We start from the raw sequence: 17,361 nt of genomic DNA, 5'->3' as shown, positions 1-17,361 counted from the left end.
ATGTAAAAAGGCAATTACTGGCAACATCAAATGACTGGTATGGAGTATCAGGATTATGTCTGCTTGTGAAACCCTAATTTGCCTCCCTTGTACACAGGCATTTTAATAGGATCTTTCATGACCTCACACTCCCATATCCTTCCAGTTCCTTTTCTCACTGGATGCAGGAGTGAACAGGGCTCACTTAGCACCAAAACCTTCCTTATTCTGCCTTCATCTTGTCTAGTACAAAATGCTGATACAGAAACAATTCCCTCAGACATTCCTAAAACTACAGTATCTGAAAGCCACAAGTATTAATGAATTTAGGTACCAAACATTAAATGAAGACCTGATTTATCCGAGTGCTTCTTATAAACCAGCAGCCCCTGTTCCAAGGCCTGCCCTCCTGTCCCTAAGCTGCATTTCCCACTGCTCCTTTTGCAGACAAAGTCAAACATAAATTGAAAAACAAAATCACAGATGCCGGTTCCTCAGGGTTAAGATACCAGTCAGGGCCTATTTTATTAGGAAAATAATTCTCCCTTCTTGCAGTCTCCCTTTACCCCTGGATTCACAGCCCTCACACCAAACAAGACATCACACAGATCAGGGGATGTGGTCATGGAAAACAATGGCAGAGCTTCTTTTGAAGACCTCAAGTTGCCCACCTTTGAAACACAACTCTATAAATTTTCAGAAAGTCACCTGCACAGAAGCATTTCCAAAACAAGGAACAGAAAACAATTCGGTGACATGTGAGCCCATGACTTCCTGCTGAGCTGCTCCCTGGGTCTGGCACAGACCTGGGCTCCCTGAGGGGCAAAACAGCTGAGGAGAGCAGGTTGTGCTTTACAGGGTGGGTGCAAAGAGAGAATGCTCTGCACACCTGGCACAGAACAACAATAACTCTGGAATTTGGGGTGCCCTGCACTGAAGGGGCACATCCTCTCTGCCTTGGCTTCTCCTGCACAAAGCCCAGCTGGCCCTTCCCACACTCAGCCTATCCCAGCTCTGATTTCAGTGCAGAGCTCAACCCCACTCTGTCAGCTCATGTTCCCAGCATCGCTCCCTTCTCCCCAACAGCAGCTGTAACCCCTGATGGCCTCCATCATTCATTAAACTGCATTCCCTTATCCAAACCACCTCCACCAGCACCTCCCAGGCCTCTCCCTGAGCCAGTGCTTTTGCCCAAATACCTGGGCAATGCTCTCTCCCCCACACACACTCAGAGTTCAACTCTGAGTCTCTTGGCCTCACACCACGTTTCCTCAAGCCTCTTGCTCTGCCATTCCTGGTAGTCTCCAGCTAATTTTTTTTTTTCTCAGTCTGAGACCCCTTGTTACCTCCTTGCCCAATTCTTCATTTTCCTTCTTTCTCAGCACACAGCCAGATTCCATATCCAGCAAGTTCTCCCACTCCCCACATTGCACGTTACTCGTTCTGTCTTTGGCCAAGGCAGCCAACACAGGGGGGGCTGTGCAGGCTCTCGGCCAGCCCAGGAGCTGAGTGACTCCTGTGCCCCCAGGGAGACCTGCTGCCTAAAGCCACTTCACACAAAAGCACGAAAAAAGCAATAACAGGGTATCAGAATGGAAAGTGTTGGGCAGCCATAAATATATGAAGGGATACAAATCGAGTTCCTGTATTCAGATCAAAATGTGTGTATGAGTTTACTACTTCCATGAACTTCCTGCTCTTCTGGAACTTCCATGGTTCTTTGCAAAATCATGTAGGAATTTTGCCCAGGAAGCAAAACCCATGTCTGATTTTTATGTTGCCCATTTATACACTTCTTCAGAAGTTTGTGTATGATTTGTACCTGATTAGTTATTAATTCCTATCTATGCTTCCAGTGCTCATATCTGACTGAGGTCTAGAGCATTGCTGTGGAAAAATATGACAGTAAAAGAATTAACAAAGCTTCATCTGGGAAAACTCTAGTTCCATAGAAATTTATGCTTTGTATCAATGTTTCTATTGACACAAGAAGGTTCCCCCACTACTGCACAGAATTAAATTTCCCAACTGTCCTCTTCGTCTCAATAAAGAAAAAATTCTACAATAATATCTCAGTTTATCTTAGCAATTTATGTTTACAACACTAAGACTAATTCCCACCTCTGGTTTCTCAGGCAAGGGCTCATTCTGCAGAACTTTCAGTGCTTTAGCAGCTGCATCATGTTTAGCAGCTTGTCTTGTTCTTCCCTTCCCATGAAACTGTTGCCCTCCAATTGAAAGCTCCACTTGATAAAGTAAGGGCCCGACAGGAAAAGGGTAAAAGTACCTGCAAAGGGAGAGGTAAATAAGCAGAAGGTTTGGCCTAAGAAGTAAACAGACACCTAAGTTACATGTCGGTGAATCTCTTGGATATCAGTAACCACAACCCAGTGCACTGAAGCACTAGGATCAAAAAGCCACATTTTGAGTCTAAATGAATTTAGGGAGAAGCCTTTGAAGCAAGTATCAACATTCCTTGTTTTACCACAGGAACACATTTCTGACCAAGTACAACACAAAGACAACGTAACTGCACTTTTATAGACTTGCCAGGCCAGTCAGTTTTGAATTCTACATTCCTATGCCCATATAAAATTTTTTAAACTGAAGCTTTAATTTAAACAGTTTCAGAAAAAAAACCACCAAATTCTTTTCTTCACTTTTGCTTTTGCACAGAAAGGGAGCGCAAGAAATATTTAGTTAATATTTAGTTATTTGTTTAGCGAAGCTGGCTACACCTGAGTGCCCTCAAAAACACTTCAACATTCGGTCAGGCTCCCTTGCAATACACTAAACCACTGGAAATAAGACCAATTACAGACATTAGTGGGTGTGCTCCTCCAACCCTCTGCTGCAGCTGAGGGTCCCTCTGAGGGTGACACAGCCAGTTTGAGGAGGCAGCAGCAGTTCTGGGGTGGTGAGAGCAGAGGTTCCGAGGCAGGAGGCTGCGAACCCCAGCACCTACCGTGGGGGGTAGGTGCCACCCCGCATGGTGTAGTTGTAGGTGGATCTCATCCCCGTGTACGGATCGATGGGCTTGTACAGGGGCTTCTTCCCCAGCTTCATGCACAGCGCGTTCAACTCCACCGTGGGGGTTACACTGTCTGAAGGGAAAGGAACAGGAAAGGGTTGGCCAGCCGTCCCAAGGAACTGAGACGATCCAAGCTCTTGTGCTGTCTCACGGCACGGAAAAACGAGCTCAAGTTTTGCCACATGCAATGTCTGAAACGACTGAATTCCAAACAGAACTGCCAATGAACACAAAGAGAATAAGTCTATCTTATGTACACTAAATCAGTAGTTGTGACAAATCCTGTTACAAAAAAAGTGCATTTGCTGGGGGCTTTTTTTTTGGTTTTGTTTTTTTTGTTTTATTCTGCTTTAAATTTCTAAAGCTGCTAATTTACTTATGTTCACAGCATATCTAAAAATGTGGTCTGCAGAAAAGAAACTCCTCTTCTACAAGAAGTCCTTTTAAATTACCAGATGTGCTACATCCCTTCTGTGCTTCTTGTTTACTGAGAATCAAATATTTCTCTGTACTCAATGACCTAAGAATGTTTTTTTTGACTCCTCACTTTGAAACTGCAGCTGGCCTTGGCAAAAGGCAGGTAAATTGCTACTGAGTGATAAAATATTTTTCTCAGTATCATGGGCATGAAGAACTGACTCCCTGTCCATTCTCACTGGAGAAAGGAGTCAGTAAGTGTCATTCTGTCTGTCTGGCTCAGAAGTCAGTGTGTACTCCTGTACAAGGGGGTTGGTGTAAGGTAATTGCCTGAAGAAAATTAAATTATGGAACAGGAGCACGGACAAAATAAGTAACTGCTAGTTTTGGTATTTTCACTGCTGATTGTATAAAGTCTTTCTAAAGAAGGAATTTGGGTGATATCGAACACAGCTGAACACACACTGATGCTGTCCCAGGCTCTGCACTGCAGGGACTGAGTTACACTCAGCTGACATGTGAAGACACTACATACAGAGTCTGACATTTTAAACAGGTCTTAGGAGCACCTCAGTCACATAAGAAGTTCACTAAACATAACAAACTACAACTTAAATGCTTTCAACTGATAAATATATATTTTTAAAGAAGTACAAATTAAGCAAATTCCAACGTTCTGATCCGATCTCCCACAATATTATTTTTTGTTTGTTTTTTTTTTTAAATTAAACATTTCCAAAGAAATCTTTATTGTCCAGCTTTTGAATTATGTAACACATTCATCTGCCCACACAAAAGATTATTCTTTGGTATGACCAAAATTCCTCCTGTGGGGGGTTTTTTTTCTTCCTTTTTTTTTTTTAATTAGTGGGTTTTTTTAGGATAAGGATAAACATCTTTTCCAGGATTTCCCTAAGTGTTACAATACAAAACAGTAAGTCAAGCAGCAGGTTCTTCAAGCCTGAATGACTTGATGGAAAAAAAACTACACATTTAATTTGCTACTATGATGATATTTACCATGTCACCTTCGACAATCATAGACTAAATCAAGATGAAGTTCTCACAAAACCTGGCAACTGCCATTGTTTAACAGGCAGAATCACAGTTTTTATTCGTCCTGATGCAACTTCAATACATACCAAAAGCAGGAAGGTGTATTCTCTCTATGTATAATATTTTTAAAGCAGTTTGTTGTGGTATATACCTGGGTTCTTGCCTTCACTACGGGATGGACGAGCCGTAGGCTTGGGGAATTTTGTCCCTTCCAAAGCTTTGGCAGCTGCTGCGTGTTGAGCTTTTTTAATACTAGTTCCTTCAGCTTCCCAGTGCTGGTCCCCAAGAGTCAGCTGCACTGTAAACACCTCAAAACCAGAGACAGGAACTTCGTTAGGAGCTGCTTCAGAATTCACATAACTTATGAGACCCTCTCACACAAAACAATGAGTCTGTCAGTGGATGCACAAGTTGAGAATGTGGTAATTCAAGCTCTCCTTAACTCCCATGTCATCTCCAGATTTCCAACACGGTGGGCATCAACAGGATTTCCCTGATGACTGAACAGGAGTTCACACCAACTGTAGCTGGCAACTCTCCTGCATGAGATCAGACAGGCTAAAAACCCCAAGCACCACATGTGGAGAGCTGACAGCCCCGGGAGAGCTGCTGTGCCCACACCACTGAACAGCAGCCTGGAAACTATCATGCTGTGTGCCATGTTACTCCACTCTTGCTTTAATACTCTCAAGGGTTTTTTAAAGATATTTTTCAGCAGTCTGAAGAAAGTTAAGTTCATATTGCAGCATAAAAGCTTCTACATGCTCACAGGTGAACACAAGTCTATTTGATTATAAGCAAAGTATGTGGGATTAGGAAGGATATATATTGCTCTAAATTTTGACAAATTAATCAGACAAAAGGCAAGCCAAGGTCTCCCTGGTAATTTAATTAATTAATTCCAATCAGAATGAAAACACAATCGAACAGATGCTCTGACTGTTATTTTTTGTTCAAGCCAACTTGCCTCCTTCGCACCTTGGAGCTCCCAGGACACTTTGGGAAGCCAGCTGCTCAGTGCCCAAGAAACAGCTTCACACTGCCCCACTGTCAGTACTCTGGGGGCTTCCCATTCCTCTCCATGGCCCTGGATTACCTTGCACCAGGAGCACACACTTGGCCTTTCCACTCATGGAAGTGGAAGAGCATGAGTGGCAGCAAGAGGAAACCCGTATGAAGATTTACCTTGGAGTGAGCTGGACCTTGCTCACTCAGAAGCTTATACTCGGGCTGAATCTTGTTGAAACGGGCTAACTCATTCACGAGACACATGGGGGTTTTCTCTTTGGGGTTTGCCATGTTTGAAGGAGCTGAAAGATTACATAAAATCAGATAAATGAACAGGTAACTGTGAACTCTACTCCCAATTTCAATTAAATAAATAAAAAAAAAAAGAAATCTCAGGGGCTTAGCATTTCATTGCCTGCAGTACACCACTTCCCAGCAAAGATCTGCTGGAATAGCCAGCTCTGCTCACTGGCCAAACTGGTAACAATCTCCTGAACTCTGGAATTTCCAAGCAATGCTGGTGCCTAAAAGGAGCATCATTAAATTCAACATTCTAATGCAAGCCAGAAGTACGGAGTTAGAATTCCCACATTCGGGTGGTATCTTAAGCGGTGCATTTCAAGGAGCAAATCTTCTAAGTATCTATCAGGGCCACTTGCCTTGAATAATTTCAAAAAGTCAGTTAATTTCTTTTTCCTAATCCTATTTTGCCCTATTAGCTATTTTTTACTTATTACCTTTCATTCACTCTATTGTATTTTATCAGCAAAATATATTTATCATTAAACTGGCCATAAAAGAACTAGAGATAATAGAACTAAACAAACTGTTTCAAACAACACTTTTTTAATATTTAAAACAAGCTATTGATAGAAAAGATGGATAGTAAAGTTTCAAAAATTAAATGTCACACAATTTAAAATATTCTTTACTATTACAAACTTATCAATTAATTATTGGAACTTTGAGGAAAAGCATGCTTCTACCTGTCTCAAACAGATTTCATTCCATAGGGAGAAAGAATTACAAGCTACTGCAGTTGGATAAATATTATTTTTAAAGTATGTGTAGGTGCCAGACATCAGGAGTATATTATGCCTATATACTATATATACTATATATATAGTTATTTATATATATATTTTATATATATATACTATATAGGAATATATATATGTGCGTGTGTGTATATATATATATATGCCTATATAAAGAGACTATAAATACTAAGAATATACAGTTATTGACACTCAATCTTACCTGCAGCTGCATTAGTGGATGTAACTGAAGCAGAGGGCAAAGCAGAGTTTTGGATAGGTCTGCCTGCATTTTCAGAGGGCAAAGAACTGGTAGTAGAAGGGATACTCAAAGGCTGTGAAAGAGCTGGGGTTTTATTCAAGATTTGGCTCCCTGCAAGGGCAGCAGAAGGATTCTGAATCTGAACTTGAGACATGTTCACTTCCAACCAGAGCAGATTACTGTAGGCAAACAGCTTTGAAAGCAGACAAACTCCGTGTGGGGAAGACAAATTGCTGACCTAAAACATAAAGATGAAAAAAAAGATTATGCTAAATATTTAGCATTCTCTAACAATCTACTGAAATTATTCCTCCATCAGCAAAAGGGGAAGAAGTGTTCCACCATCCATTGTTCCCATTTTGGCTGCAGTAAGTCACTCACACATCCAGTTTTAACAGCAGTTCCATCTATACGCCCTGTCATGTAAGCTTAACACTTCTTGCATTTATAAAAGAGCAGTATAGGAGCTTTATTCATGCTTGTTCATTACTGTCCATCTCTTTTCCTCACCACTGAATCCACTTACAAAGCAAATTCAGTTACCTACACCCATAGCCACTGCGTATACGCTGAACAAAGTGTATAACTTTCCATGGACAAATGACATTTCACGCATTCTTCCATTTGAAGCTGAACTCTTCCACTTGGAGGGCAAGCAATAAATGTAGTCTTTATAAAACAACTATTTCAGAGCATGCATCCTTTACTATAATCATAGGGTTTTCCCTGGATACCAAGAATGCTGAGCCACTTCTGAGGGGAAAGAGCTGGTGTGCAGCAGGAAACGCCGCAGCGGCTCTGGCTGGGAAAAGTGAAGGTGCAAGAGATCATAAACTGTGTCAGCTCCACGTATTCTGAAGGTTACTTCTATTTAAGTCAGGACATGCCTCAGTCACAGTTCAAGCATCAATTTAGAGTCACTTGGCCTTGCAGCACTATAAACAAGCGTTGGAAGTGCTCAGGGGCATCTATGGCCACGTAGGAAAAACCCCTCAGAGCGCCAGGGGCACCCCAGTCCGTGTGCAGGGCTGTGACAGACCCTTCCTCCACTGACAAATTAGTATTAGATTTCTCTTACACATGGATGCAACATTATCTTCATGCTCAGCCAGTGGAACCTAAATAGACACGAACAGGTCAGCTGCCCATATCCACTTACGAGCCTCGTATCAATTTATTTGTTAAAAATACATTTTACAGCCGTGTCAATCCATTTTACACACCAAGGCACTCTCGCATGCACACGAACTGGTCACCTACAGATCTGATTAGGGCAGCGAGCAAAGGTTCATTCTTTCATAATTGGTAGGGGAAAAGGAGAAATCACTGCTCCAGCTACCACCAGGGAGCTATTAGTGGCAACACAACTCCACTAGTGCTCTGTGAGCTTCAAATTCTGAACCTGTGAATGGACTTCCAAATGTGAGAGGAGCAGCAGTGAGTCAGAGGGAAGTTTTTAGCTAGTTACTGACAAAACAAGCCTGTGAGGGGACCCTGGATTAATACATTCATGGGTAGAAAGATTTAGTTATTTATTAAATAGGAGGTAAGAAGCTACTGGGGAACAACAGATACACCAATAAATCTACCATCTGGAATATTTTTATTTGGGAAAAAATATCATAAACGTGTCAGACTTATCATATTACCACCTGGATAACTTTGTTTTTACTAGAGAGCAAAAATAGTTCAGATCTCATTACTCCAGAAGACACATATGTAGATAATACTCAAAACAAATCCTGTATTTGACTACTAAATTTGCAGCAGTTACACACTGGGTGCATTATAACGATGAGCATGGTATTAGGGAGTCTGTCTAAAGGAAATCCAAGAAATCCTAAGACAAAGAGTATTTAGAGTAAGACTCCAGGGTAATAACTTTATAATCACTAAGTTTCATTCCCACGAGCATCACAAGAAACACTGAAGATTTTCAAACAGCACAACAATAATAATTGCCTAGGAAAGACCATAACAAAGTCTGGCAGTGAAATAAAAAAAGTGAATTCTCCTTTCCTGCTGAAGTGCAACGTCCTTCCAAGTAACTGAACTTACATTTCTAACCCACCTGTTTTGAGAAGATGCCACTGAAAGTTAATATTAAGTCAGGAATATCAGGATGTTTCAGATCATGCTGGAAAGGAAGTCTGGCTTTCCTTTCAGAAAACTGTCTCCAAGCAGTTTGCTTTTAAAGCAAGGCACTACCCTTCCCATATCTGCCATCACTTGCTTTTAGGGAGGAAAGTTTCAGAACACTTAGGTGAGAGTGGTTTCCAGTCATACGATGCAGAGAGGAGCACTGTACAATCCCCAGGAATTTTCTTTCCCAAGGAGAGAAGTCCCTGACAAGGACAGTACAGTTTGCTTTCTCTATTTAGGGCTGATTTCCTGAGAAGCTCAGACACAGGTCAGACACTGCCCAGCTCCCAGCAGGACTCACAGCCCACAGTGCTCAGCCTGGGACAGCTCCTCTGAAACACCTCTGAAACATCCAGGACACAATTCAGCCCTTATCCACCAAAACGTGCGGGGACTTGAGCTTACATCCTACTGCCTCAGACAATAAGGGTTTGGAATCTGCTCCAGTTAGGAACAGACTTGAACTGTGCACATCTGCCCACCAGACCAGAGAGCTGCAGTGTCCGTAGCCCAAACCTGCCGAGGGCAGAGCCCACGTGCCCAACCCAGCAAAGCTCGGTCACACCCGCACAGGCTGCAAGGGCCCGGGAAGGGCTGGAAGCACCTCTCACTGGAAACCACCACGAGCCTTCCCCCAGACTCCCAACCAAATGGAAGAATCCATTCAGCCCTCACGTACCCTCTGGGAATCCAAAAGGCACCCAGGGCTCCCCGGGAACCAAGCGCTGAGGGCCGAAGCCCAGCTCTGTTGGGCACCTGCCCCATGTCCCAGTCCCACCCACTGTGCAGAACAAACCCCCCAGTGCAGGCACAGCCAGGCTTGGAGGAGCAAAACCACCACAGCAACACCTGGCTCTGCAGCCAGGAATTCAGGGAAAAAGAACAGAGGTACAACAGGATCCTGGGAGTGCTCCTTCCCAGGACTGCTAACGGTGGAGGCAGGAAAAACTGCACTGCCTAACAAACACAAAAGTGAAGGAATCAGACAGCTCCACCCTTACAGGGAACAAACACCTGGAAGCTGTGGCAGACACTGCTGTTAGGGGTTACCCAGCACATCCAGTACCCGGCCACACCAAGGCTTTCACCACAGCTGAACAGAAACTTGTGATCAGGGAGGGAATGGAATTGCAATGAAAACAGAACTTTTCCAAAAAATGTATAATTTTTAACCTAAGAAAACGTAATGCTTGTTTCTACACAAATTGCTACCTCATCATCATGTTTCTCACTCCTTCACCAACCTCACGTTTCTACACTGAGATCAAAAGTTGCCTCTGTAAGATAACCCTGTGAGTTATCACCAATTCAGAACTATTTCAAAGTTCAGCACGCTGAACTGAGGCAGAACCAAGGCAAAGTAGGCATTAAAACCATCTTGTGAAACACTGATATTCCACTTTACAAATTTCTGACAATTTTAGACAATAGGAAGGAGCTTGCAAGGTTATACCTTCCAATATTATATATACAAGTATATTATTATGCTTTCTTTTTTTAAAAACACTTAGCTCACACTTTGGCAAGTAACCTCAAAGAACAGTCTGACAAAAACTGGAGTTTAGTTTGTATTTTTCAGCTACTTGAGAAGTTGATGCTGTAGTTGATTTGTGGGAAGTATTTACCTCAGGTAGAAGAACTCACTCTCCATCACTGCAGATTTAATTCCAGGTTATTTGGGGTTTCTGAAAGGGTTTACAGTGCTTTTACACTGAAATATGCCCTTTCACCTATAACAGGCTTATAAAATCCTAACTACCCAAGAAAAAAGTGCCATACCTGGAAAGCTGAAGCTAACAACTCATAAAGACTGTTTCAGTGGTCAGAGGAACAAAGATGCCAGAATTCCAGGAGATTTTCCCCTGTAATCAGGGGTGAGCTGCTCCAAACTCTTGAAGACAAATACTGGTCTAAGTAACCGATCCCTACACGGCACTTGAGGCATTGCCAGAACTCAAACCCACTCAAACATCCAAAGAGAGGGGAAAAGAACAAATGTTTCACTCACACCATCTGAGGCAGCAGCTAATGACACAAGTTGTTCCTTTCCCAGCCTCGCACCATTACTTTTCTATAACTCATCCAAGAGTATTTCAGATGTTCCCGAAACGGCGTTGGCACCAGAAGGTTCTCTCGGTGGTGTGGTGGCTGCCATCAAACACCTCAGTGACCTATGGCCACTGCTCTGCCTGGATGGATTTCCAGATGACAGAGAACTGCTCCCCACCTGGTTTTAGACTTTTATTTTCTTTTGGTGCATCAACGCCTGGAACATTCCCAGAAATTCTGAATACATTAAATGCAGAGTTCAGACATCACTAAGGTAACCAAAGAAATGCACAAAGATGTGAGCGTAGCCTCAGTCCACACAGCCAAAGAGAAATAAAAATCTTCCTATATAAAAGCAAGAATACAGCATTTTCAGATAAAAGTTTTCTTAGGGCTTTTTTTGTGTGTGTGTTAGAATTCTCACAGGAATTGCAGATGGAAGCCAGAGGACCAAACAAAAAAACAAACACTTCCTGTGGATAATCATCTTTTGCCACAACTTGTGGTTTCTTTAGTGTGATGCAAACAAAAAGGTAAGAAACTTTAATGTTTTAAGTAAGTTTCCAGTACCTTTAGGAGATCCAGAGAGTGAAGATTTAGACTTAGTTCTGAATAGGATATTTATGATGGAGAATGCCTAAAAGAAAAAACATAGAGTTAGAATTCTGCTTCCTAAAGCCACAAAAAGTTCCTGTAGCAAATCTCTCACCCTGCACTGAGTTTGCCTCATCCCTTTGACGATGAGAACTCACAGGACCCTTCCCTTCTCACTGACAGGCTGCTCAAGGGAGCTGCTTTTCCAAACACAGTTTCCAACCTGATCCAAGAATCTTCCTTGCTCTTTCCCCAACCCCAAGTGATGTTTCTCACCCAAACAGTGGAATCTCACAACAGTGCTCTTTGCAGAATTATAAGAGTCACTTGCCAATTTTCTTTCTGTAGTGAGGCTTCCAGTTCTTTGGAAGTCAACCTTCTTCCTCACAGCTCTAGAGATCAGCTCCCAAAATTAGACCCAGACCTTAATTCACAAAGCCAAACCAAAAGCAAGCCACTAACCCAAGAAAGTCTGGCAGCTATTAACTGCAAAAATCTGATACAAAACCTATCTTTTGGCTACATTTCCCATCTAATGATTTCACTCATAAACAGGCATATAAAAAAATCAACCTAGCTAAAACCATTTTAGAATAAAATTATCTCAGTGCTGCATATGAAACCTGTCACTGCATGGACTGCTGTAAATGGAAATCAAAACCTATTTTATTCTGCTTACAAATATAGCACAAAGTGTTTAATCCTTCTTTTCCATGCCTAAGCCAAGTGCGTGCGGATGCCAGCAGCATCACTACAGCCACAAAATGGGGGAGATCTCACTCCTCAGTGAGGTGAGAGAAGGACAGGGCTCTTGAATTTACTTCAGACAGGCACTTCAAACTCCTCCAGCAAACTCCCAGAACTCTGCCCAGTTCCCCTGGAGGAGCCCTGTGGAACGTGAGGATGCAGAGCCTGAAGCAGCAGGCACCACAGAGACTGTTCGTAACTGCAGAGTGAGGAAGGAAGACAAGAGGATCACAGTCCTATTGGTTCAACTTCTCCTCTAGAAGGTTTTCTGGAGGTTAACTAAGCATCTGGAAAACAAGGGAATGGATAATACTCACAAGCAGGATCAAGCCCAAGTTGCACAAAGCCAGTGGAATTTTCTCCACCAGCCATCCCTGCTGGCCCTGCCAGGCTCCAGAGGGAGCAAGCAGGAACAAGCAGCAGGTACTGGGCAGGCACTGCCTGCTGATAATCACAGCCCAGACACCACCATGGGCACAGCACAGTGGACAAGAGCTACAACCAACAGCGCTTCCCAACACAAGGCAATGCTCCCAGGCTGCTCTGGGGAAAGCCATCACCATCCTGAGGTGCAGCAGTGGAGACCCAGCCTGAGCGAGGTGGACACCAGTCCTGCTCTGTACGCAGGCACTGAGCCCTCAGCTGGAGCTCTGCACCCACGTGGGGACCCCCTCAGCAAAACCAGAGTAGGAAAAGCCCAAAACTCAGCTTCAGAGAAGTATAACCTGTAAGGGTATAAGTACTAAAGGATTTGAACTTGTATATATGAAGAGGAGAGGTCTGGCCGGGGCCTGATAACGAGCAGTTCACGTACTTACAAGGTTTTTGGAGTGGGAAAGAATAATCTGTTCTTCACGGTTAAAGTGACAGAACTAGGGGCAAGAGGCTTAAAAGTGCATCAAGAAAACACCTTCTGATAATAACAGTGGCAATGAGTTGCCCTGCGCTGGGTGACAGAGGGGACCCACTGGTGGCAAGCTTCAAGGCACTGATAAGACATCCACTGGGATGAGGCTGGCAGACCCAACACCTCAGAGGGATGGAGGAACCACCTCACTCCCTGAGTCCCTCCCAGCCTGGATTCCCACGACTGAACACACTTGTGTGCACCTGGCACGTTTCTGTCTCCTGCTGGAGGGACACAACGGCCTTGTTGTTGTAAGACAACAGGTTTGGCAGCACAGGATCTCACGTGGGTCCTGCCACACACTGGCTCTGAGCTCCGAGAAACCACTTGGAAATACAAGAGACTAAATCCCCAGAGGTTTTATTCACTGTCAGGACCAGCACATGGAAAGGTGTCCTGTTCTTCAGGAGGTGCAGACTCGGAAGGCTGCAGGTTCCAACACTCCCATTGTGCCTCTGTCAGGAGCCAGCTGTGCCCCCCATTTCCCATCCCGTGTGCACACACTCACTCCTGCCCCACCAGCACCAGCCAGGGGAGCTTGGATGAGAAACACAACAAATGCCAGATGCAACCATCAAATTCAAATTACAAGGGTTCCCTGAGATCACCAACCAAAAATCACATCACAGACAACATCCAAGAAGCAGGTTTAGCTATAGGAAATGAGGTGCTGAATGAAGCACTAATTCCTCTCTGAAGAGCAGATGCTCCGTGACACTGCACCTGAGCAGTCACTGGCCTGGGCAGCCAGAGCAAGGCACCTTCCTTGTTCCTCACCGACAGCAAACTGTTCTCAAGCAGGAAAGTTCATTTATCCCCGTTTCAACCAGAACACAGACCCCAAGCCCATCCCTGCCAAAGGATGTGGGTACCCTGAGGGGGCTGGCAGGACTCAAACAGCAGGAGGGGGTGTGGAACACACAGCACCGACCCCCTGGCCCCCCATCACCGGTGGCTCCCAGTGAGGCACTCGCCAGCCAGGCAGGACAGCCCAGAGCTGGGGACAGGGACAGCCCAGAGCTGGGAACAGCCCAGAGCTGGGGACAGCGACAGCCCAGCTCCCACCACAACTCACGGGCACCCCACACACAGACCCACGAGTGAACAGCACCTTCTCCCCCGTCTGCAGGCTGGGAATATATCAGTGTTCGCTCCCAGACAAAGCAGTGGTGAGAATGATTCCCTCTCTCCTCCCATTTTCTGAAGGAGTTTTAAATAAATCCACTGTGGTGGCTGAGTCTCTTTTGTCCCACACTGGACTATTTTGAGGCATGAAGAACGAATTTCCACAAATTCCAAGTTTGTTGAGATGCTTTGTTACCTGAAATACCTCTGAAAAACCCCCATCAGGGGTAGCTTTGCAAGATACAGCATAAAATTCTCAAGCTGCTGCAACAGTGCTTAAGATCATCTATTTACAACTGGAAACTCTAAATAAACACTCACCATAAACCAATTAAAAAAAGAATTAATTTTACAGACTTAAGGCTATTTACACAAAATGTAAAACATTGGTTGAAATATGTTTCCTTCTTAGATAAATCTTTTTTTACAGTATTTGGGCAAGATAAAAGGCCATCTCAAAGGCAACACCGACTGTAGGAAAAGATGATGCTCTTTTTGGTAAGGGCACAGACACTAAATGTTATGCAAAGTAGTTTGGGACCTGAGACATGGATTATTAATAGGAAAACAAAGCCCAAAATTTGAAAGTAAAAGCTAAAGGAGAAGAGGAAACTAGCACACAAAACGGACAGTTCCAAACATCATGTAAAACCATAAACCAGGAAGTGATATCATGAATGAACAGTAAACTGATCCTTTAGCTCATTTAGTTCTGTGACAAAACATGGAATGGTCTGTGTTGGTTTTTTTTTCCCCTGCAGCAGAACAGGTCACAAACCCCACTGACACTGCTGAGAGCCAACATCAGATCCCCTCCACTGTCCCAGGGCATCTTCAACACCCCAATGAAACAACCGACCCCAGCAGGGATCCTGGACAGAGCAATCAGGAAAAGGGCTTTGTGAAGGCTCCTGTGTCTGCAGAATAAAGCTGCTGTTCCTCAGGAAGACCTGAAAGGCACACAGCGGTTTCCAGTTTCGCCCTGACTTTGTAAAGTCACATAATCCCAAGTTTACTTCAACCTGTGAATAATTTTGTCACAAAACACCTCATATTCTGACTGACTTGAACTGGGAATGTAAACATGATTCATGAGAAAAACTCTGAACAAAAACAGAGCAGCTGCTTAAAACAACAGTATAAAAAAGAATTGTTTCTTGTATACATTCTTTAAGAAGAGTTTGGAAATAAGATTCTCATCCAACATCAGAAAATAGAAAATATAGTAAAAAACTCAGACCACTGGCTCTTTAATTCTCATTGAGACATGACAGATTTCCAGTGAATATCTCTGTAAAAGTTTGAACAGATTTGCTGCACATGTGAGATAATCACCAGACAAAGAGATCACTCTGTTACATCACAGCTGTAGCTGCATCATTAGAAAAGTTTTTAATGGCCCCTAGTATTAAAAGCCCCACACTTCTGTCAGATTGAGTGAGTACTTGCATGTTCTAGTCAGATGAAACAAGATTTTATAAATATACTCTTCCAAAAGCAGACAACAGACTTCATTCAGATATTTTATTTCACTGCTATATATATATATATATATATATATATATATATACACCTAGGCTTCATTGACATTCCAAGGGATGTTCCTCCCAGGTTTGCCTTAAACCTGCCAGAAAAGCACCCAACAGATGAATACACCACAAAAAACGGATCCGACAGCACCAAGCGCAGCACGCCCTGCGATGGGCAACCCAAACCCTGCAAAACCTCGAGGACAGACAGAACCAGCGGGAAAAGGTTTAAAAAGGGACTTGTTGCTTCGCATCTCCCGAAAAACTCCGGGTAAACGGGGTGCAGCGATCCCGGGGGCGACGGGGGTGCAGCGAGACCCGGTGGGCACGGGTGGTGGTGCTGGGGGGAGAGCCGGAGCTGGCAGCGCTCGGGGGAGGCCGCCCCTCAAGCTGCGAGCGGGCAGGAGGGGGCTGGGGAGTCCCTTCTCCTCCGCCACCGCCGCCCCTGCTGCCCCAGCAGCCCCGCACGGCCGGCTCGGAGCCCGCACGGCGGGTTCGTCTCCTGCCCGGGGGAAGGGGGAGGCCGGCCGGGCGGGCCGAGCATTTCGTGCAGACAACGACGGCACCACCACCAGCAGCAGCAGCAGCGAGCCCTCCCCGCTCCGGCGCTTCCCCCCCAACCCCGGCGCTGTCACCGCCCGCGGTTGCAGCCGCGCCGCGGGCCCATCACGGCGCGGCCCCGCTCTGTGTGTGTGTGTGTGGGGAAAATAGAGATGGAGCCCCCTCCGGCGGGGGGGGGGGGGGGGGGCTCCCTTTTTTTTTTCCACCCCCCCCACAGCAACCCCCACACACACCCCTCACCTGCGCTGGGCGCGGCCTGGGCCGGGGCGGGGGCGCTCAGTCCATGGGCCGGGCGGGACCGGCGGCACAGGGCAAACACCAAAGAGAACGGCGGGGCGGCCGGAACTGACGGCACCGCCACGCCCCCCCATTACTCTCCCCTCCACCGCTCCCCGCCCCTCCCCTGCTCGGAGGGGACTACAACTCCCGGCGCGCCCCGCGGCAGCATGGGAGAAGCGGGGGGTGAGGACTACAGATCCCGGCGTGCAACGCGCGGGGCCGGGACACGGCGGTGAGGGGCGGGGGGGGGGGGGGGGGGGGGGGGGGGGGCCCCCGCCCCCCCCCCCCCCCCCCCCCCCCCCCCCCCGCCCCTCACCGCCGCGTCCCGGCCCCGCCCGTTCCTGAGGCGAATCCAAGCCCGAGGAATTTTGCAGCAAGAAGCAAAAAAAAAAAAAGAAGAAAATCGCAGCCTGGCTCAAAGCGGCGCCAGAGATGAAGCTCCTGGCAGAGAGCGCTGAGGGAGGTTTGTGTGTGTGTGGGGGAAGAAATCAGTGTGTACTCCTGTGCAAAGGGGTTCGGTGTAAGGTGATTTTCTGAAGAAAATTAAGTTATGGAACAGGCGCATACGGATAAAGTAAGTGACTGCTAGTTTCGGGTGTTTTCACTGCTGACTGCACGGAGTCTTTCTGAAGAAGGAA

The 17,361-nt window shown here is 45.3% G+C and overlaps 1 protein-coding gene across 5 annotated transcripts in view; it reads right to left on the bottom strand.

Annotated features, from left to right (window-relative positions):
• The window catches only part of STAU1 (staufen double-stranded RNA binding protein 1), a 28,736-nt gene extending 11,932 nt beyond the window's left edge, over nt 1-16,804 (bottom strand). For 4 of the 5 annotated variants that reach the window (XM_027902595.1, XM_027902597.1, XM_027902599.1 and 1 more), the window contains exons 1-7: nt 16,685-16,804; nt 11,552-11,618; nt 6,752-7,028; nt 5,669-5,793; nt 4,635-4,791; nt 2,945-3,083; nt 2,101-2,266 (exon numbers count right to left, since the gene is read on the bottom strand). In XM_027902595.1, coding sequence (XP_027758396.1) covers nt 2,101-2,266; nt 2,945-3,083; nt 4,635-4,791; nt 5,669-5,793; nt 6,752-6,944 — 780 coding nt within the window. In that variant the 5' untranslated portion in view covers nt 6,945-7,028; nt 11,552-11,618; nt 16,685-16,804. The remainder of the gene's footprint in view (nt 1-2,100; nt 2,267-2,944; nt 3,084-4,634; nt 4,792-5,668; nt 5,794-6,751; nt 7,029-11,551; nt 11,619-16,684) is intronic. The other variant, XM_027902596.1, reaches the window with a different exon arrangement.
• Nucleotides 16,805-17,361: the final 557 nt, after the last annotated feature.

Source organism: Empidonax traillii, unplaced genomic scaffold (genome assembly GCF_003031625.1).
Source record: "Empidonax traillii isolate 1590-97213 ecotype Southwest subspecies unplaced genomic scaffold, ASM303162v1 scaffold890:size686501, whole genome shotgun sequence".
Classification (NCBI taxonomy): domain Eukaryota; kingdom Metazoa; phylum Chordata; class Aves; order Passeriformes; family Tyrannidae; genus Empidonax; species Empidonax traillii.
Note: the sequence above shows the minus strand (reverse complement) of the source record. Positions and strands in the feature narration are given on the sequence as shown.